Below are 27835 nucleotides of genomic sequence, written 5' to 3'. Positions count from 1 at the left end.
TATATGTATATACAGTATATGTATGTATGTATATATATGTATATGTATACTGTATATGTGTATGTATATACTGTATGTATGTATATCTATATACTGTATATGTATATATGTTTACATATATGTTCATATATATCTACTGTATATATAAAACTCGTAGGTAGTTTAAAAAAAATATACAAGTTCTAATCAACTAAGTGCACAGAATGTACTCCTGTACACAACGATTTTGATCTTCACGTCATACACTAATTGGGTGTTGATGGATGATACATATATGTCTGTATTTGGTTTGCTTCATAAGCAAATGTGACCACCATTCTTTCGAGCCGCCTTCACACCCCTCCAGCGCAACCCGCTCTTCCCCCGTGTCTTCTCCGTGAGTGGGAGGAGGATCGATGAAAGCAGAGAAAGAACGAGGCAGGGTGCGAGTATTTGCTGGTGCTGCTGAAGGTGATGATAGTAGTGATGTTCTCACCTAACGCGCGTCGACAAAATGGGATGATATACCGACGTTGAGAAAGCTCATAGTTTGTGATGGAGACTTCTTATATTTGAATGGACTCCACTATGGATACTGGAAGACGGCAGGTAAGCTGAAAGAAAGTTGGAGTGTGGATCATTTCTGCATTCGGAGCAGCTCTTTTCCATTCAGAAGTGTACAGTATATTTGGGCATATTTCTCCCATTAATTGTCACCTTTACCAGTTTAAGGCTCAGCATTGTATTTTCAGTGCGTTATTTGCTAGTTAAAAACACCTTTACAATTAAAATAACAAAGGCGATTAATGTTGATTATTCTGCTATCTTCATCAGAATCAGAAACGTGCTTGTCCAAATCCACCCACGGACACAAACAAGTTGGACTTGTGCCAGCAGGCTCTTGTTCAAATATGCAGTATTCATCATCATACTTTATCCCAAGTGATTCATTGGCAGGTCTGAAAGGCTATTTAAAGACAAAAAAATGAACATTCCAAAGCTGATTCGGAACATTTCCAATACAAGCTTGTTTGTACACCACAGTAGTTGTGAGATTTATGAGTATTATCTGGGAATAATAGGTATAAAGTACTCGTTTACACCTGAATATCAAATTTGTTGTAAGACATTATATCAATTTAAATCTCTCAAGGTATAAATGAAGTTTTTGTCAACTGTTCGACTCAAAATAGAAATAAAATCACCCAATGTGCATGTTTTTTCTGTTTCTTAGGAAAAATGATCAAAAAATCTTTTTTTTTTTTTTTTTTTTTTTACAATTTTTTTTAAAAAAATGAACATATAGTTGTAATAAAACAGTACTTAGTTTTACTAGAATGAAATATGTATTTCAAAGCAAATATTGAAGTAATTAATCTGAAATATTTTCAAAAGAATATGAGAAAAAAATTATACTCTTTTTGGGTATTCATTGAACTCATTGGCTGCCATTGACGGCGCTAGCCGTCCAATTCATTCGCCTCTCCCAGTCAAAATAAATTATATATATATTTTTTTGATAATAAAAAAAACCACACACACATAATGAGAACAGACCTGCTCATGTAGTCATCCTGTTTTCGTTAATTTTGGCCATTCTTGTATTCAATTAATGTTCATATTCTGGCGTACACGCTCAGATCTCTGTGGGTTTAAGGTTTGTTTTTTTTAAATTACCAAAATAAAGGCTATAAAGGGTTAAAAAAAAATAAGGAAAAAAAGTAAGATTTTAAAGAAAAGGGCTTAAATATCTTTGGCTCCCACATTTGTGCTGTCAGCCGCCACTTTATTTATTTTTTTCTCAAAAATGAATTCAACTCCAAATAATTAAATCGGAACAGCACCGTAAAGGAATGTTGTGATGTGAAAATAAAAACTTTGTTGTGCTATGATGTTCTAAAGCAAGAAGAAAGTTCATGTTTTTTAGGGCCATTATAAACAGGTGGTCACAATAATGTTGTACTTGTACACTTGTCATTTTAAATTTGAATTGTAATCGCTGGCTACTTGGTTTTCAGCTGAAAATAACAAAGAACAAGGGGCGACGAAAACCTAAGCTTCCCAGTGGAGGTGATGAAAAGCGAGCTTTGTTTGTATTGGCCACCCACGAGCCCTCATTGGCCACGCTCCAGTTTCATTCCGTTTAGCTTCAGCACCATGGACAGCAGCACGCTGTTAGTTTACGTGGAATATGTCAAAATTCTTGTCAGATACAAATTCACTACTCTGTATCTCCTCAAGAATTGAACAACACCAGTGAGCGTCACCCATGTGGACCTCGGCTCTAAGAATATGGCGGCAGGCGTGAGGAAGAGCGCCAGGATGGTTTGGCTGCTGGCGGCGAGCGTCCTGCTGGGGGCCGAGCTGAGCAGACTGGGCCCGAGGGATTGGGTTGGGGTCGTCGCCCAGAACAATGAAAGAAGGGTGCTGGCTCGAATCCCGGGCGACATCATCATCGGGGCCCTGTTTTCCGTTCATCACCAACCGCCTGCAGACAAGGTGGGGGAGATAGATTCAGTTTCAGCGTTAAGTATGATGTGACGTGTGCTGGGACCTCTCTCAGGTGCATGAGAGGAAGTGCGGCGCAGTACGAGAGCAATACGGGATCCAGAGGGTGGAGGCAATGATGCACACGTTGGATCGGATCAACGCAGACCCCAACATCCTTCCGAATATCACTCTGGGTTGTGAGATAAGGTAAATAATCCAGACTTACAGTGAACACGAAAAACTGGAGGAATACATAATAACATGAAAATAGTATTACAGTGGTATCTTTACCTACAAAACTAATTGGTTCTGGAAATAGTTTCGTAAACTGAAAATTCCATAAGTAGGGACGCGTTTTCCATGTAAATGCCTTCATCTGTTCCAAGCCCCCAAAATCCAGACATAAATTTTGTATAAAGCATAAAAATGCATCAAAACATGTAACAAATACATGTTAAAATTACATTACTGCACAATTAACATGAGGGTGGTGCATCAAGCAAAAAACAAAGAACAGAGTAAAGAATTAATACACTCACGTAAAGCTATCGGAACACCTCATGGTGAATGAAGATGACGCTGGCATACACACACACATACAGTAGATGTAGTAGTTTATCTTAGCCAATTGGATACCAGGAAGATGCTAGACAATAGCCAGTGGCAGAAAATCTATAAGTGTGTTACGTTCAGTAAACTCTGGGAGCTGCGAGTAGCAGCCCACACAGTATTTTTGCCTTTTGTACCCTGAAATTTCTTTCGTAACAAGAGGGAATATTTTCCCGTTGAGGCGTGTAATAACCTAGAAATTACGTACAGTGTATCACAAAAGTCAGTACACCCCTCGCATTTCTGCAGATATTTAAATATATCTTTTCATGGGACAACACTGACAAAATGACACTTTGACACAATGAAAATTCGTCTGTGTGTAGCTTATATAACACAGTTAATTTATTACATCCCTAAATGTCCAAATTGAGTACTGTCATGTGACTCGTTACAGGAGTGCTGTCAGCATTGCTGCAGAGATTGAAGAGGTGCGGGGTCAGCCTGTTAGTGCTCAGACCATACACCGCACTTTATATCAAATTGGTGTGCATGGCTGTCACCCCAGGAGGAAGCCACTTCTGAAGACAGTACACAAGAAAGCCCGAAAACAGTTTGCGGAAGACATGTCAACAAAGCACATGGATTACTGGAACCATGTCCTATGGTCTGATGAGACCATACACTTTCTTGTGTACTGATTTCAGAAGAGGTTTCCTCCTGGAGTGACAGCCATGCACACCAATTTGATGTAGAGTGCGGCGTATGGTCAGAGCACTAACAGGCTGACCCCCCACCTCCTCAATCTCTGCAGCTGACAGCACTCCTGTAACAAGTCACATGACATTTTGGAGAGAAAATGACAAGCAGTACACAATTTGGATATTTAGGGATGTATGTATTTACTAAAAGGTGTACTCACTTTTGTTGGCAGGGGTTTAGATATGAATGGCTATATTTTGAGTTATTTTGAGCGGGAAATAAATGAACTCTTTTATAGAAACTGCACACAGACTACTTTTCATTGTGTCAAAGTGTCATTTTGTCAGTGTTGTCCCATGAAAAGATATACTTAAATATCTGCAGAAATGTGAGGGGTGTACTCACTTTTGTGATACACTGTATGTAGAGACGTTCGTACTGTAAGTAGAGGTACAACTGTAATTTAAAACAACAAAATACTGAAAATTCCATTTAAAATTCAGCAAAAAAAAAAAAAATCCCCCGCAGGGATTCGTGCTGGCACTCTGCCGTTGCCCTGGAGCAGAGCATCGAGTTCATCCGGGACACTCTCGTGTCCAGCGAGGAGGAGGAGAGCCAGGCCAGGTGCGCCACACCACGCGGCGTAACACCTGCGCCGCAAAGCAAGAAGCCCATCGTGGGCCTCATTGGGCCGGGGTCCAGCTCGGTGGCCATCCAGGTGCAGAACCTTTTGCAGCTCTTCAACATCCCGCAGATCGCCTACTCGGCCACCAGCATGACACTCAGCGACAAGGTTAGCGACGCTTCCAAATTTCCCGGTCGAACACGGCAAACACGGCTCCGACTCTTACAGAGCCTGTTTAAGTACTTCATGCGGGTGGTGCCGTCAGACATGCAGCAGGCCAGAGCCATGGTGGACATTGTCAAGAGGTATAACTGGAGCTACGTGTCTGCCATACACACTGAGGGTAAGGTCGCAGTGCGCTTTTCATGATTTTTTAAAGGGGACAATCGGAACAGAAGACAGAAAGCTCAAAAAAAGTTTGACCCTTTAGAAGGCACTCTTTGAACCCTACTGTCCAATCAGTGGTTCGGGAAGTTGGGTGCTGAGGGTGCTGCAGCACCCCCTGGTGTTGGGGGGAAAAAGTGTTTTGGTAGATTATTTTTTTAATTTGTATTTATTTATTTATTTATTTATTTATTTATTTATTTATTTATTTATTTATTTTTATAAATTAATAAAACATATTGAAACTTTAGCGTATCTAACTTTGGAGATTAAATATATAGATTGAAAAGTATTTTTTGTAAACTGTAAACTGTTGACAGAAGAGGCGTTAACATGGCACAAAAACAAATTAGGCTACGTTCATACTACAGGTCTTAATGCACGAATCCGATTTTTTCGCGTTTTTCCGACTCGAGTCAGGCATTAACTTGACGGTCTGAACGTGACAAGTCGCATAGAACTGGACCATTTCAAATCCGATCTGGGTCACTTTCGTATGTGGTTCAAATCCGATCTGGGCCACATTTTTCCAGACTGTCGCGGCGGTCTGTACTGTCCACTCTCCCAAATCGGATTTCATGCAGCAATTACGTCATCAAATAGCGAGAGAGACGCTTACCGTAGCGGTGCCGCTGTGCGTTATCAGCGCCTAGCTTGCAGTGAACATGGCTTTTGGGGAAGGGTTGAGCTTGACAACAGTCATAAAAAATAAAAATGGGTTGAGGATAAGCCTGAGAATGCTCAGTTTTCTCTCTGCTCCAAGTGAGCAATATTTCAACATCGCCTACACGGCCGAGGTCGGAGCAAACTGCCCGTATGTGTGTGTGACGTGCACAGACCGTGCGTGCATGCTATCGATCCATATAAACTTTGAATATAAGCCTAAACGGGGATTATTTATGTCTGTTATTTGTGTCCTCCTTTTGAAAAGCAAAATATGATATCCCTGGAATGACGGATGACGTGTGTCATTTGTTTTGATGCTTCTGTGCATGCGGGTCGTCTTGCTCAGCGCGTGTCGGACCGTGAACTAGTGCGCATGCGTAATACTTGAACGGTCTCCATGGATAAAGGCAGTCTGAACGGGCACGCCAAAAAAACGGATATGACAAAAAATCGGATTCGTGCATTAAGACCTGTAGTATGAACGTAGCCTTAGTGATTTTTTCCTTTACAAAAACAATAAAAATTTCTCAAATTCAATTTGAGGTAAAAATGAATGGTAAATGGAGCCTTCTTATATGGTGAAGATGATTGTTCTTTGGTGTCTTCAAATAGATAAGACATCCTTGCAGTGTACCCATATTATTGTTTGTTGTTGTTGTTGAGCTGCCGCCGTGCCGAGCGCTGTTGGATATTCGGGTGCAATTTATTTTAGAGCTGTGAAAAGGGAGTGTTAAAACAAGGCTTATTGGCTCTTTTAGTTTTCAAATGTGTTCATGTGTCATTGCGCCGTCTCGCTGTGGGATTTGCATTATAATACACATGCGCTTCCATTTCCAATGCAAAAACTCCAACACACACTGGAGGTGAAATACAACGCTGTCTTTGTAGTAGCCTAGTAGTAGTAAGTAAACTATCCTGCATGCGTGTGTACTGCCAATGTGCACGCCTTGTATGGAGAAAACGCGCGAGCATGACAAATTTGGACCGAAATGGCTGTTTTTGGATGGGAAAATTAAAAAAGATCCTCCGCACCCCCTGCTATGAGTGACTTCCAGCACTACCGATTCCAATCCATTTTGACTCGATTAATGCGTCAGATTATTCCACTTAAATTAAGTAAATACTACTATTTGTTCTGATTAAACCCATACATCTAAAAGTTGGTCATTTTTCACCTAAATTCAGAAAGATTAGCTTTCAAATAATGTTTTAAGCAATATTTATCCTTGATTTAAGAACATTTCTGCCAAACAAGCTTTTTTTTTAGGTTAGATATACTAACTTTTTGCTTAAAATAAGTCTGTTAACCTTATGTTCAACTAGCTAGTAGAAATCTAAGTGAGTAAAATTTACTTGAAGCACTGGCAGATCATTTCACTTATTTCTAGTAGATTTATAGTGAAAACAAAGGAATTTAACTATTTTTAAGGAGGTGCGTTTTGTAGTGCATATGTGTTGGTTCAGGTGATACACCGTTCGATTCAAACCTTTCTTTTAAAAAATTACTAAAGAAACATTTTTGAAAACTTCCAGAATAAATGTCTGGATTACATAATTTAAATTATATTAACATACACTATAAATAAAATCATTTAAATAATCCAACTATCCAGGAATCCAAAAAATAAACATTTGTCTTAAGATCACTCAACATTGTCTGTCTAAATAATTAAATTAAATATAACTGAAAAAAACATTTTAGCGTATAATAAAAATAAATAAAAATGGAGCCTTCAATCAGGTAAAACACTACTGCTTTTGTCCACAAGCACAGCCAAACTTCTTTGGGCTGCTTTAAGACCACATATATAAAATAGAAATGAAACTATGGGAGAAGGGGTAAAACGGTTCACTGAATTTCTCACAGTTTAATGAACTTTAACAGTAGAAAACACATACAGGAGGATATTTCTCTCAAAGCAGCTTCCTACTCGAGTTCGGGAAATTTACACGGATTAATGTGATGCTAACTCTGATGCAGGGCGGACGTTCTGTAGTAAAATTAGTGGTGTGTTCCCCACCTCTACAATGTTTTTACATTACTTGCAGTGGCTGCTGCTAGCGGAAAAAACTTCTAATATTCCTCGTCTTCGAAGGAGGTGGCGTGTTGTATTTGTGTCATGTCATCAGCCAATCAAACGTGCGTTTGAGGGAAAAAAATGGACTAGCAGTAAGTGAAAAAGGGGTCATTGTAAGTCTGAACATAATGAAAATAATTCACTTAATTATGGTCGGGTCGATTCTATCCTTACAACATATGGGAAGAAAATCTAAATGACCTATATAACTTAAGTCATTCTTATTTGCATTTTCTAATGCAAATAAGGCTGCTTACAAGTTGGTGGGGACAATTTGAGCCTCCTGAAGCATCATGTTATGTTCCTACTGTCCCTATGCAAACCTCCGCCATTGCTCCTCACTTGTTGCTACATTTCCTTTTTGGCACTTAAAAACAAGAACAAAAAAACTCTGTTTTTCCAAACATCTGCAATTAAAAAAAACTCTATTTTATCCATTTATCGACCAGGCCTAGGATATACAGTGGGGCAAATAAGTATTTAGTCAACCACCAATTGTGCAAGTTCTCCTACTTGAAAAGATTAGAGAGGCCTGTAATTGTCAACATGGGTAAACCTCAACTATGAGAGACAGAATGTGAAAAAAAAAAACAGAAAATCACATTGTTTGATTTTTAAAGAATTTATTTCCAAATTACAGTGGAAAATAAGTATTTGGTCACCTACAAACAAGCAAGATTTCTGGCTGTCAAAGAGGTCTAACGTCTTCTAACGAGGTCTAACGAGGTCTAACGAGGCTCCACTCGTTACCTGTATTAATGGCACCTGTTTTAACTCATTATCGGTATAAAAGACACCTGTCAAAAACCCTTAGTCAGTCACACTCCAAACTCCACTATGGCCAAGACCAAAGAGCTGTCGAAGGACACCAGAGACAAAATTGTGGACCTACACCAGGCTGGGAAGACTGAATCTGCAATAGGTAAAACGCTTGTTGTAAAGAAATCAACTGTGTGAGCAATTATTAGAAAATGGAAGACATACAAGACCACTGATAATCGCCCTCGATCTGGGACTCCATGCAAGATCTCACCCCGTGGCGTCAAAATGATAACAAGAACGGTGGGCAAAAATCCCACAACCACACGGGGGGACCTAGTGAATGACCTACAGAGAGCTGGGACAACAGTAACAAAGGCTACTATCAATAACACAATGCGTCGCCGGGGACTCAAATCCTGCACTGCCAGACGTGTCCCAATGCTGAAGCCAGTACACGTCCAGGCCCGTCTGCGGTTCGCTAGAGAGCATTTGGATGATCCAGAAGAGAACTGGGAGAATGTGTTATGGTCAGATGAAACCAAAATAGAACTTTTTGGTAGAAACACAGGTTCTCGTGTTTGACGGAGAAAGAATACTGAATTGCATCCGAAGAACACCATACCCACTGTGAAGCATGGGGGTGGAAACTTCATGCTTTGGGGCTGTTCTTCTGCAAAGGGACCAGGACGACTGATCTGTGTAAAGAAAAGAATGAATGGGGCCATGTATCGAGAGATTTTGAGTGAAAGTCTCCTTCCATCAGCAAGGGCATTGAAGATGAGACGTGGCTGGGTCTTTCAGCATGACAATGATCCCAAACACACAGCCAGGGAAACAAAGGAGTGGCTTTGTAAGAATCATTTCAAGGTCCTGCAGTGGCCTAGCCAGTCTCCAGATCTCAACCCCATAGAAAATCTGTGGAGGGAGTTAAAAGTCCGTGTTGCCCAACGACAGCCCCAAAACATCACTGCTCTAGAGGAGATCTGCATAGAGGAATGGGCCAAAATACCAGCAACAGTGTGTGAAAGCTTGTGAAGAGTTACAGAAAACGTTTGGCCTCCGTTATTGCCAAAAAAGGGTACATAACAAAGTATTGAGATGAACTTTTGGGATTGACCAAATACCTTTTTTCCATCATGATTCGCAAATACTTTAAACATCAAACAATGTGATTTTGTTTTTTTTTTTCTCCACATTCTGTCTGCCATGGTTGAGGTTTACCCATGTTGACAATTACAGGCCTCTCTTAATATTTTCGAGTGGGAGAACTTGCAAATTAAGCTTTTTAGTATTTTTAAGTAGTCCCACAGCAAAACCCCAATCAAACCCTTTTTATCTTCAGGTAACTATGGCGAGAGCGGCATGGAGGCCTTCAAGGACATGGCGGCCAAAGAGGGCATCTGTATCGCACACTCAGACAAGATCTACAGCAACGCCGGTGAGCGCGCCTTCGACCTGCTGCTTCACAAGCTACGGGCCCACCTGCCCAAAGCCCGCGTGGTGGCCTGCTTCTGCGAGGGCATGACAGTGCGAGGCATCCTGTCTGCCATGCGCCGTCAGCAGCTGGTGGGCGAATTCCTACTGGTGGGGAGGTGAGACCGGGACCACAGCTCCTTCTCATCATACATATCCCATCATCCATCCTTCATCGTCGCTATGGAAACCAAAGGTACCGTTCTTGCCCGTGCTGTTGCGCTTTTCGAAATGTGTTCAAGAGTTGGCTGTAAGGATGCGGAGGAGTGGAAAGGAGGGATGATGAGGAGGGGGGGTTATAGCTGCTGGTGGGCGGAGGAATAAGCGCTAAGAGGGGGTTGACGGAGCCGTTGGATTGGCCACATCTCCCAAGAAGGTGTTTTATTTTAAGGCTGCCCCACGTTCTATTAATGCTTCTGCTCATTAAGAGACGCACATGTGGGCTGCAGAGGCAGGAAAAGAAACATGTAACCTTGAACTACATATAACAAAACACGCCACTCCACCCAACGAGCTCATGTGCGCGCTGTGGCAGGGAGTGATCATGAACATAGATAGGGATCGCTTTGTGATCAGTTGAAATTGATAATATGAGGGGTGTCAAACTGGTGGCCCGGGGGCCTGATCTGGCCCACCGCATCATTTTGTGCGGCCCTGGAAATTCAAATACCGTATTTTTTTTTCATAGTTTGGCTGGGGGTGCGACTTATACTCTGGAGCGACTTATGTGTGAAATTATTAACACATTATTATCAGGGGTGAAAGTGGCTAGAATTTCTTGCTGGAACTCCCCGACGTGAAGGTCACCACGGAGCCAGAAATTTTATTTATTTATTTTTCATTCAAAATTTTTTCAATGATTTGCAAAATAAAATTTAACAAAAACAGCAATAGCCCCAACCTCCATCTCCTAATTTTTATTTTCCCTCATTTCTTCACATACTAAATGCCAAATCTAAATTTTAACTACTTAAGAACATAGGATACATACTAAAATTGAAGTTAATGTAAACATTTACTTTTTTTTTTTTTTTTTAATAATAAAGATATACGTAACATACATTCAGGAATATAAGTACAAATGCAGAGTGAAATGGAATATTTTGAAGATCTTGCAAACATTGACTTTTTTAAATCATAAGGAAATGAATAAGTAGCACAACATAAATGAGTCCAAAGTGCACATTGACAGCAAAGATGTTCCGAACCTCCCCATCAGAGCAAATAAAACCAAATATGATAAATAAGCCTCCTCAACTCTTTTTGTCGCGCTTAAAGATTTGATCCATTTTATGTTGCATTGCCCTTGTTTTGTCGCATCAATTTAACAAGCTTTTTTGTTTTTTTGCTGTTCCAAAAAACATGCACATTTGAACCAATCAGAGCTAACCATATCTGCTGATCACATGTCAGTATGTCGGCCAATTGAACGGATAAATGAGTCCAGGCGTTTTGCTTTGCTGCGTGCATTCGCACATTGATGTGACTCATCATCGTCAGACTCAGATAACTGCAGCAGCTGGAGAAACCTCCATGAGGTCCGTTGAATAAAATCAATAATATATATTGGTGGAAACGGATGACGCTAAACAAACACTTTACAGCTTAGCATTTTTTTTTTCACATAGCGTTTTGACAGTTGCTGTCATATTTTCGGAATCAAAGCACCGTGTACCGGAACAGCATTCCGGCCCTGAATCTTATACCGGAACAGCATTCCGGCCCTGAATCTTATACCGGAACTTCGTTCTGGCCCTGAATCTTATACCGGAACTTTTTCCTGACCGTTCTGGCCCACTTTCACCCCTGATTATGATATCATTTCACATGTTATTTTGGTGTTTTGGAGTGACACTGATGGTTTGGTATAATTGTTAGCATGTTCTTTATGCTATAGTTATCTGAATAACTCTTAATAGCTAGTTTACGTTAACATACCGGCCACGTTCGTATTTTGTTGTTCATGCATAGTGTAACATTATCATACTGTACACTTATTCATTATGTTGTTCTCTATTGTATTTTTATTTTAAATTGCCTTTCAAAATGACGTATCTGTTCTTTGTGTTGGATTTTATCAAGTAAATTTTCCCCAAAAATGCGATTTATACTCCGGTGCGACTTATATGGTTTTTTTCCTTTTCATTGTGCATTTTTGGGCTGGTGCGACTTATACAAGGTGCAATTTATAGTCCGAAAAATACAGTGCATCTACTTAAAAATTTAAGCAAAATTTCCGTAAATCATTATTTACAGTTTTGTTTTTTTTTTAAATAAAAAAAATCAGTACAAATTAAAAACCAACAAGAAAATATATATATACTGTCTTCCCAAATGATTTTTTTTTTTTTTTTTTTTTTTTTTTTAAATATTAGAAGGTTAAAAAAACTGGCCATATTTTGAGGTCAACGATGTCTGTCAACCTATTAATGACATGGTGATTTCAGTCAATTAGTCAATTAACTGTGGCAGCCCTAGCTTACTATGAGGGTCGAATGAATGAACATTAAAACAGATTGAATGTCTATCCCCGTCAATGGCAGCCGTATGAGTTAAACATTTTTATAGGCTTGCAACATAAAGGCTATCCAAAGGAAAGCATAACTACTATGTGGCCTGCAACAAAAATGAGTTTGACACCTCTGGAGATCAATAGCCAATGAGCATTTTAACATGTAAAAATGTTATCAAAAGTAAAGTCAGTACTTCCATCTAGGTTACAGAATGTACTAGTATATATAATTGTGTGAGGAAAATGTATTATTATTCTATTGTCGTAATACTTGACACATTTTTTTACATGAGTTGCAAGGTATATTATGTACAAGCAGGGTTGCAAGACAGATTTGAATCAGTGTTATGGTTTGAAGGAATCTTACCTTCTAGCCAGACTGCCGGACCCGCGCTGGCGCAGCAACGGGCCTTGCCAGCGGTATCCCGGCAATCCAGCCAGAAACTCTGCGCATTCACCTTAGTCTTATCCCTTTGTACTGACTCCATTTTGAAAGGTTTAAAGAAGGCTCACCGAGAACAAGTTGGCAATTTATTCAGGTCGACAGAGATCAAAACAGCAAGCCGAAACAAACACTCAGTCAGCGAGGCAAGCTCACCCTATCATACGTCAACAAACGGTTCCTGAGAAAAATGACAACGATTAGTCAAACAGTCAGTCTTTTGAAGACTTTCACGGGGCGGGCCGTGGGGAGGAAGAAGTGTGTGTTTGGGATTATTGTCTGTTTGTGGATTGTACAGAAGGATGCGGGAGTTACTGTTATCCAGGCAACGAGGATTGTGGATTTTGCCACCTCAGCATCAAAGGGGCTCTTGGAGTCTTATCAGTCGTGTTATCAGTTGGATATCGGGCATTCTTCTGTGTTCCTTGTGTTAGGACAGACCGTTCCACCATTAGTTGTGGACTGTCCGGGAAAACTGATTGCGAGACTTGGTGGTGCAGACGTGTGCTTGTCAGCGTCTATCTTGCTCAGTTAGTTGTATGACACATGCGCTGGGCTTCCGTGATAAGAAGGCGTTGTGTATCTCTTCTGCCCTATATTCTGCTTGATTTCCTTAAACTATGGTATAAGTGCTATTTATTTTATATTAGGTGTGTTCGAGTAATACAAACAGACGGTGCCTACGAGAAAAGGTACGATCTCCTTCAGGTTTTAAATTAGGGTTTAAAGTCATTGCTAGGGTCTTAGGTTATGTTTGAAAACTGAAACTAAAGATCAGGTTGAGGTTTCAAGCTAAATTTAGGTTTTCAAAAAGGGTTTTAAGTCAGCATTATGGGTTAAAATCTAGGTGCAAAGTCGAAGCTGAGTTCAAAGGGACGGGGGAAAAAGTAGAATTTTACAGTCCAAAAAATACAACAATAACCTCCTCATCATTATCATGATCTTTGATGTAGTTCTTTTATCTTGTATTGGAGGTGTCTATAATAAAGCGCCTATTGAGAGCCAACTGAAAACCACCTAACAACACATCAAGCGATGACCATAGTGGGACTGGAGCCAAATAAACAAACCAAATATTCTCATCAGTCTCGCCGGACGTCACTTTATTGCACCTCCACACGTGCACACCATTTGAAGAAATAAAAAGTTTACGAGGACGTTGTCCCAGAGTTACACAAGCCGGCGTGGGCGTCTATTTTGTAACATATCCTCCGAGAGGCTATGAGTTTGTGTTGAAAAGTACACGGAGCTCTGACTCTGAATCACTCTTGAACCAAAACCCACACACACAAGCGCTCAGGGCAGATACCACACTGCCGCCTCTTCCTACACCACCTACACAAGCGCACACATACTCACACAGGTGAACTTTGAAGAAGATCTTTTCCGAGCAGCCACTTTTACTGCAGAGGAACAAACATGATCCAATGTTCAAATGGACCAAAATAGGAAATCACTCTCCACTTTCAAGAGTACACTGGAAAGAATTTTTTCTTTGCCTCTACTTGAAACACTATATAGAAAACTGTTAACACTGGAAACCTTTATTTAAATTTATAATCCTGGTCTGACACTCGATTGATTGTATTGTTTTAAATCGTAACCCAATTTCAAAACTCTAATACAGTAGTTGTTTGAAACCTCAACTGAGGCTTTATTTTCTGTTTTGAACCTCTAACATTTAATTTTCAATCCATGTTCATGAAACCCCAAACTCTAGTATCAAACACTAATTTGAATCTCTAATCCTGATTCAAAATCCTAGTTAGACAACTTGACCTTGGTTTAAATTAACTCAATTGTCTGCTATTGACGGTGGTTGACATCTAATCCATTTTGACTCGGACTCCCAGTCCAGATTGGATGTCGAACGCTGCGTTCAGATTGCAGGCATATCTGATTCCAATGGGATTTCTCCTCAAATCTGAATTTTAGGGTTGACTGTTCACACTATTTCTAGCAGGTTTCCAAATCAGAGCTAGCATGTTCAGACTGGGCCACATTATTGACACAATTGACAGATTGCTGTGGCAACGAAGGTGTCATCCAGGATAAAGTAATGTCACAGACAGTCAAGTCCCATCTCAACTGTTCAGATTGAGAATCATCTTGTCCATATCTGATATACAATTCCCGTATGAGGTTTCAATATGTCTCGCAAAAATCTCATTTACCGTAAGAGCATAAGCCGCTGCTTTTTTCCCCGCATTTTGAATCCTGCGCCTTATAGTCCAGTGCATCTTATTTGTTGATTTATTTAGGTTAATAGGTAAAATTTTATTTGACAGCAGCGTCATAAGACTGTCATAAGACCGTCATAATTATGACATATCACTATGATGGGCGTTACTGAATGCTTATGACAGATGTCATTAATTGTCATCCGGCAAATTATGTCACGAACTCCATTTATGTCCAGTTTGGTCCTTATACATCCATTCAAAAGTGAGATGATTTCCCAGCTGACACGAATTGACATCTGTTATAAGCATTCAATAATGTTCATGACAGTGTCATTGTTAAAAATGCAAGGTTTACATGTTATGTGTTTTGGATCCCCCTGGTGGCAAGTTGCAATTTGTTATTTTCTGATCAGGCATATTTTGGCCACCTAACGAAAGTTAAGACCCACGTTCACGATAGAAAGAAAAAAATAAAGCATTGTTGAGGAAGAGCAAGTTTTTGGTCCCATTAATTCGGGTCGGGCATAATTATAGTTCTAACCGGACTATCAGCAGTGGTATCCATTCTTCGAGTCACACCATCCCTGCACTATTTTGCATGGTCCTTCGAGCCGCATGGATAAATACTGCAGACAAATGTCCACCGAAGATGAGCACAACAGACCTAAACACTCAATTCAACTCCTAGTTTACCTAAAGGACTATGAAGTCATGCGAGATAGCAAAGACGAAGAATCAGCAGAAAAAGATTCTTCAGAAAATGGCTCATCAAAAGAAGGAAAACAAAAAGCATTGTTGTGGAAGTTTTTGGTCTGATTTATTCGGGACGGGCATCATTATAGTGGTTTCCATTCTTTAAGTCACACCAGCACAGCGCCATTTTACAGTCATGTCATAATTATGATTGCCGTATGACAGTCTTATGGCACCACTGTCAAATAAAGAGTTATCAAATACCATAACTAGCAACTAATGAAACAACTGGAACAAAACTAAAGAAACTAAAGAACTAAAGAAATCATTAGAACAGAACATGGATTTTGTCTGTAGAGCTGCAATGCATGCTAGGAGGCATGTTGGACAACAACAGTGTTGACAGCGAATGGCAGCAGAGGTTGACTGTCTCCTCCAAGGGAGCAGTGATGGCCAAATGAAGCTTCTTGAAGCAATGAAGCTTTGCAGCCAATTGGTTCAGAGCTTCATGGTGTTTCATTTGGTCTTATGACAGTCTTATTATGCCGCTGTCAAATTAAGTGTTACTGTTTAATATCTTTTGGTGTAAACATTTCATAATACAGTGAGGACAGCTGCATTTTATAGTCCAGTACGGCTTATCTCGAACAAATGAGTTTTCGTGTCTAATTTGGTGGGTGCCGGCTTATAGTCAGGTGCACCTTACCGTCCAGAAATTACAGTATGTGCTTTGTGATTATTCAAACTACAAAAGAGCCATTCAGTTTCAAACTGGATGGGCTTAAAATCATTTTTGTTTTGGCTGCCAGTTTAAACAAGGCCTATAAGCAGCGTCAATAGCATTGAAAGATGAGCATTCATTAATCCCATAAATGAATTCAAATAAGTTGATTTTTTTAAAAAAGTGTTTAAATTTTTTTTATTTTTTATTTTGTTGTTTAGTGACGGCTGGGCAGACCGCTACGACGTGACGGACGGCTTGGAGCATGAGGCGTCGGGCGGCATCACCATCAAGCTCAAGTCGGCCTACGTGACGTGGTTTGATGACTACTACCTGAAGCTGAAGCCCGACACTAACCTGAGGAACCCCTGGTTTCCCGAATTCTGGCAGCATCGCTTCCAGTGCAAGCTGAGGGGAGTCCCACAAGAGAGCACCACTTACAACCGCACGTGCAGCTGTAAGATAGCTCCTTCATGTGCCAGTAGATGGCATCGGAGTGGGTTTTAAGACAGCACCTTCTGTGCAGGGAGAGAGTCACTGCGCCACCAGTATGCCCAGGACACAAAAATGGGCTTCGTTATTAACGCTATCTACTCCATGGCGTACGGACTACACGCCATGCAGCAGGACCTCTGCCCAGGATATAAGGTAGTGCAAATAAGTAAATAGGTTCACCTAACAGTTGAGGAAATATTCAGAAAGTTAAACCTTATTGGAAAACACAGAAATGTGCAGTCATCATAAAAGATGGATTGACATTCCTCTATTCTAGGCCTGGGCAATAAATCATTTTACAAATGAATTCAATTATTATATTGTGGATGACTCAAAAAAAAAAAAAAAAAATCAAGTAGTCGTTCAATGGATTGTTCAATAAGAAAAGAGTTTGATTCTTTGTTATTACATTGTAACACTGTGTACAGGGTCTATGTGAGGCCATGCAGCCCATCGATGGCCGCCAGCTCCTGGACTTCCTGATGCAAACCAACTTCACAGGTGTGTCTGGAGAAATCATCCACTTTGATCAGAATGGAGACTCACCTGGCAGGTGAGAATGAGGATAAGATTTTTCACTTATGCGTTGACGGTCCAGTAACGGTACGTTGATACCAGGTACGAGATCATGAACTTCAAACAAATGGCTGAGGACGAGTACGCGTACGTGCACGTTGGCAGCTGGGACCAGGGCGGCCTGCGAATGAATGACGAGGAGATCTGGAACAACGACAGTGAGGTCATACGCTCCGTCTGCTCGGATCCATGTCAGAAAGCCCAGATCAAGGTAAAAAGTTATGAGCTAAACTAATTTGATATCGAAACCCCTCTTGATGTTTTCGTTTTTATACAATTTGTAAAAGTAGTTTAACTTGTAGGTCGCCATTGTTGTTGACGTCGCAGGGCGGTGACGTCATATGGTTACGCTGCCAAGCTTCCAAAGTATGACTCTAGCGACACAAACATGTCATCTGTTCAACCCTTTTTATTTGAATCCGAGAAGAAAATTAATGAGAATGACACACTGTTTATTATATTTCACAAAACGAGCAGCAAAAGCAAAATGAACAGGAAAGACGGGATGAGACGAGATGAGAGTAGGGGGGGGGAAAGGGTGTTTTGCCAAAATGTGCTACACCGGCGAAACGTCCTACAAAAGGTGAATTTGACACCCAAAGTACTACCATGCGCTTTCAGCTTGTTTTGTTTAGATGCATACAGACAGAACATACTAAAGATGCCTTAAGAAAATACCAAAATGTAGTAATATCAAAAGAGGGTGGTTAAAATATCCTACGTAACTAATGTGGTCAACAGATCAAAAATCTGCTTTAAAGCTACCACAAGAAAACACAATGCTTCAAGGTAAGAGAGGGAAACACATACAAAAGTATTTTGAGGCAATGAAAAGGTAATAAAAGACTCAATTAAAACACAAATAGTAAGTACTCACCACTTTTAACTGATGAGGGCATGAGTTAGATGTCTCGCCGCATAGAAGGAACTCCAGTAACCCGGTAATTTTCGTCGAGTGACAATTTGACAATCTATGGTATGTCATCACCCCGAGCCGCCATAAAACATGGCGCCCTCCGTAGGTCAAAACGTGTACTAAATGTTATAGATTTTGATTATGTTTCTAATAACATATTTTACTAAAAGAGAACAATTGTGGCTTATTATAGCCTACAAGTCTTTAAGTCTGAGGTTCCCTTTAAAAAGTATTTTACATACTATACATCTACAAGTAATTAGCAATCAAGTAGTAAATATTTGTTATAATCTTAAATGATGTTAACGACGATAGACGTTCAATCCATTTTGACTGGGAGGGGCGAATGAATGATTGGATTGGACGTCTATCGTCGTCAATGGATCACAGGTTCAACGGCATTTCTGCAGCTCTAACTTCAGCACGTGGTTTTAGACAGTGTTGTTAATAACGGCGTTAGAATATAACGGCATTACTAACGGCGTTATTTTTTTCAGTAGTGAGTAATCTAATTAATGACTTTTCTCATCTTGGCAACGCCGTTACAGTTACTGAGGCGATAAAGGCGTGCGTTACTCTGCGTTACTATGTTGGTTGACGCGAGAAAAGTCTGAGAAAGACGGACTCACGGAGACGAGAGAGCAGAGCAGGAGTGGGGACGCCGTTGCCTGGTATACCAGACTCACCGCTGTTCCAGCGATTGAGTTTGGCGACCGTCCGGCGGATCAAATTCCGAGGGCGGAGCAAGCCACAACAAACAGACAGCGGAGTGGACCAATCAGCGACGGGCAGACGTGACGTTGTTAAAGCGAAAAGTAATTAGCGTGAGCGGAGAATGGAGAAGTTTATTCAACATGGCTAGCGCGAGCCATGTTGACTGTTGTCAATGACTTGTGTCGATGTGGTTTTGGTAATTTAAAACTGGTTTTACCACGGATTGGAACATATTCTCGGCTCTCCCGTTCGCCATCTGTGTTGTTGTAGAGACGACTTTTGGCGCGCAAGAGTGACGTTACTTGTTAAGAGCACGTCACGCAAATAAACGAATCTGATTGGACGGTATATTTTTAACTTGCTCGAGAGGCCGTTAATGGGCTGGGTCCCAGACTGTTTCTCACAGTGTTTGAAAACTACAGGGAGAATAGTCTGGCGGTGCCAGGCAAGGGACGGCGTTGCAAACGCAATGCTTGGTGGCTCCAATAATACCTAACTGTAGCCAATAGCCTACAAACTACGCCCACATAATGCTACAGTAGAACTAATATATTATAGAACTAGATGCAAATGACAGACACAGTGGCATTAGCAACATATCTAAAGAACTAGATGCGTTAGTAAACAGCCGCCATCTTAAAGCAGTAGACCTCTTAGGAAAGCTCTGTTGTAGAGAACCTTCCTAGCGAACCTAAGTAACATTTTATCTAAAATGCTCCTAAATCGGCAAAATCTTGACTTAAATCTATCTTTAAATGATGAAAAAGTTTTAAAACTTACACATGTCGAAAGTAAACAGAGGGGAACTAATGCAATAACGGGAGCAATTTTAACAACTTAATTAAATTAATTAAATGACTTCCACACATAGCAAAAGTTACTATCTAGTTATCGCAATATCCGCAATGCCCCAGTGTCTAGTTAAGTTAAGGGTAAGGAATTGGGCTAGGGCCAATTGTCCCCAAAACTCTTTAAACTTCGCATTGTGTGACCTGTTTTTTTTTTTTTTTTTTTTTTTTTTTTTTTTGAGAGAAAAAAAAAGAAAATTATCACTAGTTACTTTGCCAAGTAACTAATTACTTTTACATTCAGGTAACTGAGTTACTAACGCAATTACCTTTTGGGAGAAGTAATTTGTAACTGTAATTAATTACTTTTTTAAAGTAAGATTAACAACACTGGTCTTAGCCATCACTTTTTGTAAGCTGAAAAGCCAAAAGGAAAAGAAGATTTCTGCTCATTTCTGTTTATCGACACGTTGACAGGTTATCCGGAAAGGCGAAGTAAGCTGCTGTTGGACGTGCACGCCTTGCAAGGACAACGAGTTTGTGTTCGACGAGTACACTTGTCGCGCCTGCATGCTGGGCTCGTGGCCCACGGACGACCTGCGTGGTATCAAAACACAACATAGTATGACACAACAACAAAAAATATATGATGAAACTTTAAAATTTTTCTCCCCCTGCGTAGGTTGCGAGCCCATCCCGGTGCAATATGTGCGCTGGGGGGATCCAGAACCCATTGCCGCCGTCGTGTTTGCCTGCCTAGGCCTATTGTCCACAATCTTTGTCACAGCTGTCTTTATCAAGTAAGTCTGTTTGGTCCATATTTATTTACGTTTCTTTTTCGCCATAAATCATGAAGTCTATTCACATAATATACTTTCGCGGGCCACACAAACTTTGCCATAAATTGACCCGAATGAGATTGAAAATGGGTCAGAGACTAACATTGTAAGGGTTCTGTGTGCCTTTAAATCAGTGCTTCTCAATTATTGTCTGTTATGCCCCCCCCCCCCCCCCCAGGAAGACATAAATGTTCCGCGCCCCCCCAACTCTCTGCCACCACTGTAAATATACTGTAGTATAATTGTATATAAAATAATCCTCTGCATAACATTTTGTTCTTTTTAATATTAAAAAAAAAATAATATAGATAGTTTTTTTTTTAAATACTCATCCATACTGTAAAAATACACTCAAGATTTTTTCACCGTTTGACCCTGAAAAATGCCATTTAATGAAGTCAATAAATAATAATAAATTCAAATTGATTGGCAACATTAACCCACGTGGACAATATGCCAAACAATTAGACTGAAAAAACAAAAATTAATAGAACAAAAACGACAGTGTCATTGGACAGAAGGACAGTTTATTTTTGCTGCTGGCAATATTAGCTCCTTTCCTATGTTGTGGATTTTTTTTGCACTTAGCAACTTGGTATGCCACCTTATATGATTATATGACAGTGCTCGCTGGTTGACTGATGTAACACTGACAAAGTGGGAGGATGGTTGGCAATATTCGGCACATTTTCGCTGTAAAAAAAAAAAAAAAATTCCTGCTGTCCGCTGCGAACATTTTTAGACAAAGTAAACGGACTGGTCTTTCCTTGTCTCCCACTGTAATAAAAGTCAAAGCCAAAAGCCAAATGCTTCATACGCATCGTCATATTTCCTTGTCTTAGCTTTTCATATCTGCAGTGCTCTTTGCTGTGTGCTCTTGTTTGGTTAAAAAATATTGCACACACGTTGAAAATGAAAGCGGCACTGCCACCCACTGAGAGGATGTGCAATTGAACCTCATTCTAGTACGGAAAAATGGTATGTTCCCCAAGGTCGCATGCGCCACCCCCAGCATCGCTCTGCGCCCCCTTGGGGGGGCCCGCCACACTATTTGAGAAGTACTGCTTTAAATAGACTGTTTTCACAGATTTCATTATCTGTCACAGATGGTGCTAGAAATCCAATACGTTAAAACCCAGAGGCGTAACTGAACGTCCTTCGCCGTCAGTGGCACAAAACATGATAATTTGCAGCCTAACCTAGCCATGTGACATACCACAACAAACCCAACATTGTCAACACAAGCACCTCCAGAGCAGTCACATGACTCCCACTGTCATGCGATTGGTCCGACAGGTTCTGGGACACACCGGTGGTGAAATCGTCAAGTCGCGAGTTGTGCTACATCATCCTGGCGGGCATCTTTCTGGGCTACGCATGTACATTCAGCCTGATCGCGAAGCCACACCTCATCTACTGTTACCTGCAGAGGCTCGGAATCGGCCTGTCGCCCGCCATGAGTTACTCTGCATTGGTCACCAAGGTGACGAGTGTCCCTCCATGTTTAGATGTCCTCCATGACCTCCAAAGATTAACAAAAAAAACCCCTGCAAAATTACAATAAATATAAGTACAACTATTCAACCTTTAAAAACACAAATTATCTGCAACTATCATAAAATTAAAACAACATAGAATAAAATTACAGCTATGTTTGTTCAATTCTGGCTGGGGTACATGTTGTAGTGGGAGTCAGTAGGGGTCTTACTGTACAGACCGTAGATGTATTTTTACATTTGTACTCGCCCGCTCAATAAGCACTTGATGTATTTTGGAACGCAGACCAATCGCATCGCTCGAATCCTGGCAGGCAGCAAGAAGAAAATCTGCACCAAGAAGCCTCGCTTCATGTCCGCCTGCGCTCAGCTGGTCATCGCCTTCCTTCTCATTCTGCTGCAGCTTGCCATCATTGTGACGCTGCTTGTCATAGAACCGCCAGAGGTGCGTTTTATCACTGTTGGCATGTTAAAAGGGGTACGCAACTTTGCTATGAGCATTTTTTAACCTGTCCGGTCAGCGTCTTGGACGGAGAAAATGGAAAAATTAGCGTCTTTATAAAATGACCAGTATTAATGTGTCACACGTGAGTTTGGTGTACTTTTTAAGGGATTTTCGAGGTTTGTATGACAACTGTGATGTTGAAGTTATGCGTAACTTTAAACAGCTTTTGTTTTGCTTTAATGCCCAGGGTGTTTATGATAATAATATAATGCGAATGGCACGTCTTATTTTTGTTTTAACTCAAACAGTGGCACGGAAAGTGGGGTGGTGATGGGTGCTGCAGCAACCCCTGTTGTTTTGGGGGAGTGTTTTGGTAGACTTTTTTTTGTTGTCGTTAGAAATAAATAAAAAAATAAAATGATAGCGTATTTAACTTTGGAGATTAAATATATATATTGAAAAAAGGTTGGGGGTTTTTTGCGTTAATATCATGGTTACCACCTGACACCTTGCTTGCTAGCGGGTCACGTTGAATAATGCGCTATTGGAACGGAAAAGTTAACTGTTTACAGAGGAGGCATTAACATGGCACAAAAATAAATTTGCGATTTTTTTTTCTTGACAAAGCCGCGAAATTTTCTAAAATTCAACTTGAGGTTGAAAATGAAGACAAATATTTTTTTATTATTAAGACCGTGGAGTGCAGAAAGGAAATCTACCTTTGGTGTCTTCAAATTGGACATAAAGGGCATGCTGCATTGTAGCCATATTATTGTTTGTTGTTGCTGTTGAGCTACCGCCATGCAGAGCGCTGTTGGATATTAGGGTGCAATTTATTTTAGTGTTGGGAGAAAGGGGTGTTAAACCGGGGCTTTTTGGACCTTTTAGTTTTCAAATGTGTTTATGTGTCATTGTAACGTCTAGCTGCTGGGATTTGCATTATGATACACGGCCATTTTTATTTCCAATACAAAAACTCCAACACACACTGTAGGTGAAATAGAACACTGTCTTTATAGTAGCCGAGTAGTACATAAACGATCCTGCATGCGTGTGTACTGACATTGCACATACCTTGAATGGAGAAAACATGCAAGCAAGACAATTTTGGACCGAAATGGCTGTTTTTGGATGGGAATTTTTTTTTTTTTTTAAAAAGATCCTCAGCACCCCCTGCTGTGAGTGACTCCCAGCGCCCCTGAACTCAAAGATCTATCTTGATTGAAATTTGCTAATTTAATCAGATTTCTCTATCATCCAAGCTAATGCATGCGTCAGTTTATTGGTGTATCAGGAAAATTGTGATCTAACAAAGGTTCTGTGTTGTTTAGTGGAACTAGCTACCATTGAGGGCGCTATTCATCCGATCCATTGGAAGTGGGAGGGTTAGCAACAAATGAACGAACGTTCCTTCAAAGCCACCCTCCCAGTTCAAATGGATGAGACATCTACGAATGATAAACTCACTTAAATGTGCTCCTCAGGTAATCCATGACTACCCCAGTATACGTGAAGTGCACCTCATCTGCAACCTCACCACTCTTGGGGTGGTGGCACCATTGGGCTACAATGGCCTGCTTATCCTGAGCTGCACCTTCTACGCATTCAAGGTACGAACGCACTCAAGTTTTATTGAGTCCATATAATCTCTGGAGGGTTTTTTTTTTTTAAATTTGTTTCCAGACCCGTAACGTTCCAGCCAACTTCAACGAGGCCAAGTACATCGCTTTCACCATGTACACCACCTGCATCATCTGGCTAGCCTTTGTGCCCATTTACTTTGGCTCCAATTACAAGATCATCACCATGTGCTTCAGCGTCAGCCTTAGCGCTACAGTGGCGCTCTGCTGCATGTTCGTCCCCAAGGTAAACGCCACAGTCGCTCGCTCTTCACTCGCCGTTTAAGCTCGACATTCCCAACCGCTAGGTGTACATAATGCTGGCCAAGCCGGAGAAGAACGTGCGAAGCGCTTTTACCACGTCGACAGTGGTGCGCATGCACGTGGGCGACGCCAAGAAGGCCGCCAAGGCAGGCAAGCCGTCCAGCAGCATGGCCAACCTGTTCCGGCGGCGCTCATCTGCGCAGGACAATGTCAGGTGAGGATTTCGTGTAGCTATTGCATGTTGGTGCATCATTTAAAAATATATTAGATTTGAAGCTATTTTTATCTACACCTAGCTTGGCCAAAAAATAACACGCAGGAAGTCGCTGTAGCTTTTGTAGAGGTTGGTAGCTGCTCCCCCCAGTGAAAACTAGCAGTGAAAAAGTTCGCCATGAAGTCAGCCAAAAACTTTGACAGTGATAGTTCTCGCTGGTTGGCGTCGTTCAGATTGCATCCGGCTCGAAGGACCAAGAAAATGTTTGATTCGAAGCTAAGTTTATGTACACTTAGCTTGGCTGAAAAGAACACACAGGAGATCGATGTAACTTTTTTGGAGGTTGGTAGCTGTTCCTCCTGGTAGCTGTAATGGCAACTCTCTTTATTCAGCGGAAAAGAAAACGATGAGAGGAACAGGAAAGCAACTTAGAATACAAAGACTACATGGGGGCCACATGGCCAAGGACAAAGGAAAGGCTGAGTAGACAGAAGTTATCCATTGTGGTTTATATTTCTCTCATTTAAGTTATTGTCTGCCATTGACGGTGCTGAAAATAAATCTTGACTTTATCGATTTTAAAATCGCTATGTCCAAATTCACAATCTCGATATTAAATTGATTAATCTTTGAGTCATAACTGCAAGGCTGCCTCACTTTGGATGATCTTGTGGAAATTTCACCATTTATCTTTCTTTTGAGGAAAGATGTTGGATTTTGTACAGTTACACATCTAGAGAGATGGTGATAAGAACACTAGCAAGTAGAACACTGATTGAGATTGTGACTCGAGATTTGTTCCCAGCACGAACGGGAAGTCTGCTGCCTGGGAGCAGAACGAGCACAGCTACAGGCCCAACCTTTGGAAGAGGATGACCTTCCATGTCAAGAAGAAGGACGTCATGGAAACCAACCAAACTGCTATCATCAAGCCTTTCTCCACAAGCGGCGGGAGTCAAGTGGCGGCGGACGTGGAGTCTCACTGGTTCCAAGACGGTGCTCAAGCTTTGCCCCCCGAGCCCCTCGACATCGGCGTCATCGGCGTGGGTGAGCTCGGCGTAACGGGAGGCCCGCTAGGGGGCGCTACCGTCAGTGAGCAAATAAACTGCGTGGTCAACAGCTTCAATCAGATGCCCAACGATCGCAAGCAGAGCCAGCACCCGGAACTCGCCGTGCTCACGCCGCCGTCGCCGTTCCGGGACGCGTCGCTTAGCTCCGAGGAAAGCTACGACGCTTGTTCCTCGCGCTCACTATCTGGTGCTTCCGAGGCTGAATACGGGCAACTGCTGCCGCGACACTATAGCCAAAGCGCTTCCTCTCTGTAGACGCTTTTTGGAGAAAAATTAATCGAGCAGTCGATCGGTCTGTGGCTTTCAAGACGCATCTGGAAATGGGGGCGTGTCTGCCCATACGTCACAACTGGGCGCTAATCATTACGCTGCTGAAACAGATCACAACAAAGCACCAACGATATCACACGAAGGTCGGTAGATAAACGTATTCCTCTGAGATTTGCACTTTCCCAATTTCTGCTAAATTCTTGTGCTTAAAAATCATTGGACAACTAGCTTGCTTCTCGTTAGCTCATCAGTGACGCCCTAATTTCCAAACCTGCCCCCGCCTTTCAAGCCGCTGACAGACACTCATCAAACCTAGTTTCCATTGATGACCACAGACGTCCAATCCATTTTGACTAGGGAGGGTGGGGGCCGAACATTCGTTCTCAGTCAAAATGGATAATACGTTTATCATCGTCAATGGTACATATAAGATTATGTATAATAATAATTTACAACTTGAGTGCTACATACGTGTCTTTTTAATGGACTAAGATACTTTTTAAGAAGTTTTTACTGGCTCCAAAACAAACATTTGTTCTGCTTATCTTAAGAGGAAAAAAACAAAGGGGATTCAAGTGGACCAAAAACCACCTCAGGACTGATAGTGTAGCAAAGTGCTAATAAAAATGACAAGCTGATTTTTAAGGTAAGAAATCTGAGCTTTTAAATGTATGTTTAAAGTCAGATTTTCAATCATTCATTCTTTGTGACTTTTCTATAGAACTGAAACTACAGTGATGGCTTGTTTTACAGATAAGTGGTTAAGAAAAATTGAAACCTGTTGTTAATGTTGTAAGTAAAATTATGCTTATTCATATTAATCTCATTTTTCTTAAGAGATCATTTTTAGAATATACAGGTTGCGTATTTGCATGTTCAAAAACAATTTGACTTGAATTGTTTATTTTATCTGAAGCGTTACAGTTTACACTGAGTAATTAGTCATTGTGTAAATAAAGTTCATTTCATTTGAATGATGTGTCCTTTACAAAGCTCAAATGTTGTTTGTTGTCACAATCTAATGTGTCAAGTCTAGTGTCAAGGTTCAAGTTCAATTCAAAGTAGGCTTTGGAGGAGGAGGTAAGGAAAATGCTTCTGAATTATTTTCAGTTACCCCCCCCCCCCCACCAAACCCCATGAAGATGTTAACTTTTCACACCCCCTCCAACTCTGCCGCCACTAAATAGTATCATTTGTCTATGAAGTTATTATTATTAGAAGTACACTTCTGCATTTGCCTGGCACGGCCAGACTGTTCTCCTGGTATTTTTCAAACACTGAGAGAACAGTCTGGGAACCAGCCCATTAACGGCCTCTCGAGCAGGTACAAAATCAATCGACAAATCAGATTCGTTTATTTGCGTGATGTGTTCTTAATGAGCAATGTCACTCTTGCGCGTCGGAAGTCGTCTCCACAACAACACAGATGGTGAACAGGAGAGCCGAGAATATGTTCCAATCCACGGTAAAATCAGTTTTAAATTACCAAAAACACATCGACACGAGTCATTGACAACAGTCTGTCTCGCGCTAGCCATGTTGAATAAACTCCGCTCTCCTCGTATGTTTACTTCCGCGCGCAAGTCCCTCGTCCTGCCCTCGTCGTTTTATTAACGTCACGTCTGCCCGTCGCTGATTGGTCCACTCCGCTGTCTGTTTGCTTGGGCTTGCTCCGCCCTGGAAATTGTATCCGCTGAATGGTGGCCAGACTCAATAGCTGGAACAGCGGTGAGTCTGGTGTACCAGGCAACTTCTGCATAACATCGTGTCTGTTTTAATATTAAAGAAAAAAATAATATACTTACAATAAAGTACAACTTTGCTAACATTTTGTTTGTAACAGAAAAGACTTAAAGCGCATCAATTTGCC

At 41.0% G+C, this 27835-nt stretch overlaps 1 protein-coding gene across 1 annotated transcript; it reads left to right on the top strand.

The window, feature by feature from the left end:
* The first annotated feature begins 397 nt into the window (after positions 1 to 397).
* grm5a (glutamate receptor, metabotropic 5a) lies at positions 398 to 27835 on the top strand. The gene is made up of 18 exons (XM_057821037.1): positions 398 to 588; positions 2221 to 2478; positions 2543 to 2676; positions 4249 to 4513; positions 4574 to 4688; positions 9578 to 9827; positions 16481 to 16716; positions 16786 to 16907; positions 17183 to 17307; positions 17373 to 17541; positions 20226 to 20352; positions 20431 to 20548; positions 21884 to 22070; positions 22370 to 22528; positions 24013 to 24138; positions 24212 to 24394; positions 24456 to 24625; positions 25431 to 27835. The coding sequence occupies exons 2-18, from the start codon at positions 2272 to 2274 to the stop codon at positions 25948 to 25950; spliced, it is 3213 nt and encodes a 1070-aa protein (XP_057677020.1). The 5' UTR covers positions 398 to 588; positions 2221 to 2271; the 3' UTR covers positions 25951 to 27835.

This window comes from Corythoichthys intestinalis, chromosome 18, assembly GCF_030265065.1.
Source record: "Corythoichthys intestinalis isolate RoL2023-P3 chromosome 18, ASM3026506v1, whole genome shotgun sequence".
Classification (NCBI taxonomy): Eukaryota; Metazoa; Chordata; class Actinopteri; order Syngnathiformes; family Syngnathidae; genus Corythoichthys; species Corythoichthys intestinalis.
The sequence above is the reverse complement of the archived record's forward strand: the minus strand, read 5'-3'. Positions and strand labels throughout refer to the sequence as shown.

Bases quoted from the DNA above. Each gene is read 5' to 3' on its own strand.
- grm5a (XM_057821037.1), top strand. From the start codon at position 2,272: ATGGCGGCAGGCGTGAGGAAGAGCGCCAGGATGGTTTGGCTGCTGGCG. The intron at 9,828-16,480 runs GTGAGACCGGGA...TTTGTTGTTTAG, and splicing joins GAATTCCTACTGGTGGGGAG to TGACGGCTGGGCAGACCGCT. The intron at 24,139-24,211 runs GTACGAACGCAC...ATTTGTTTCCAG, and splicing joins GCACCTTCTACGCATTCAAG to ACCCGTAACGTTCCAGCCAA.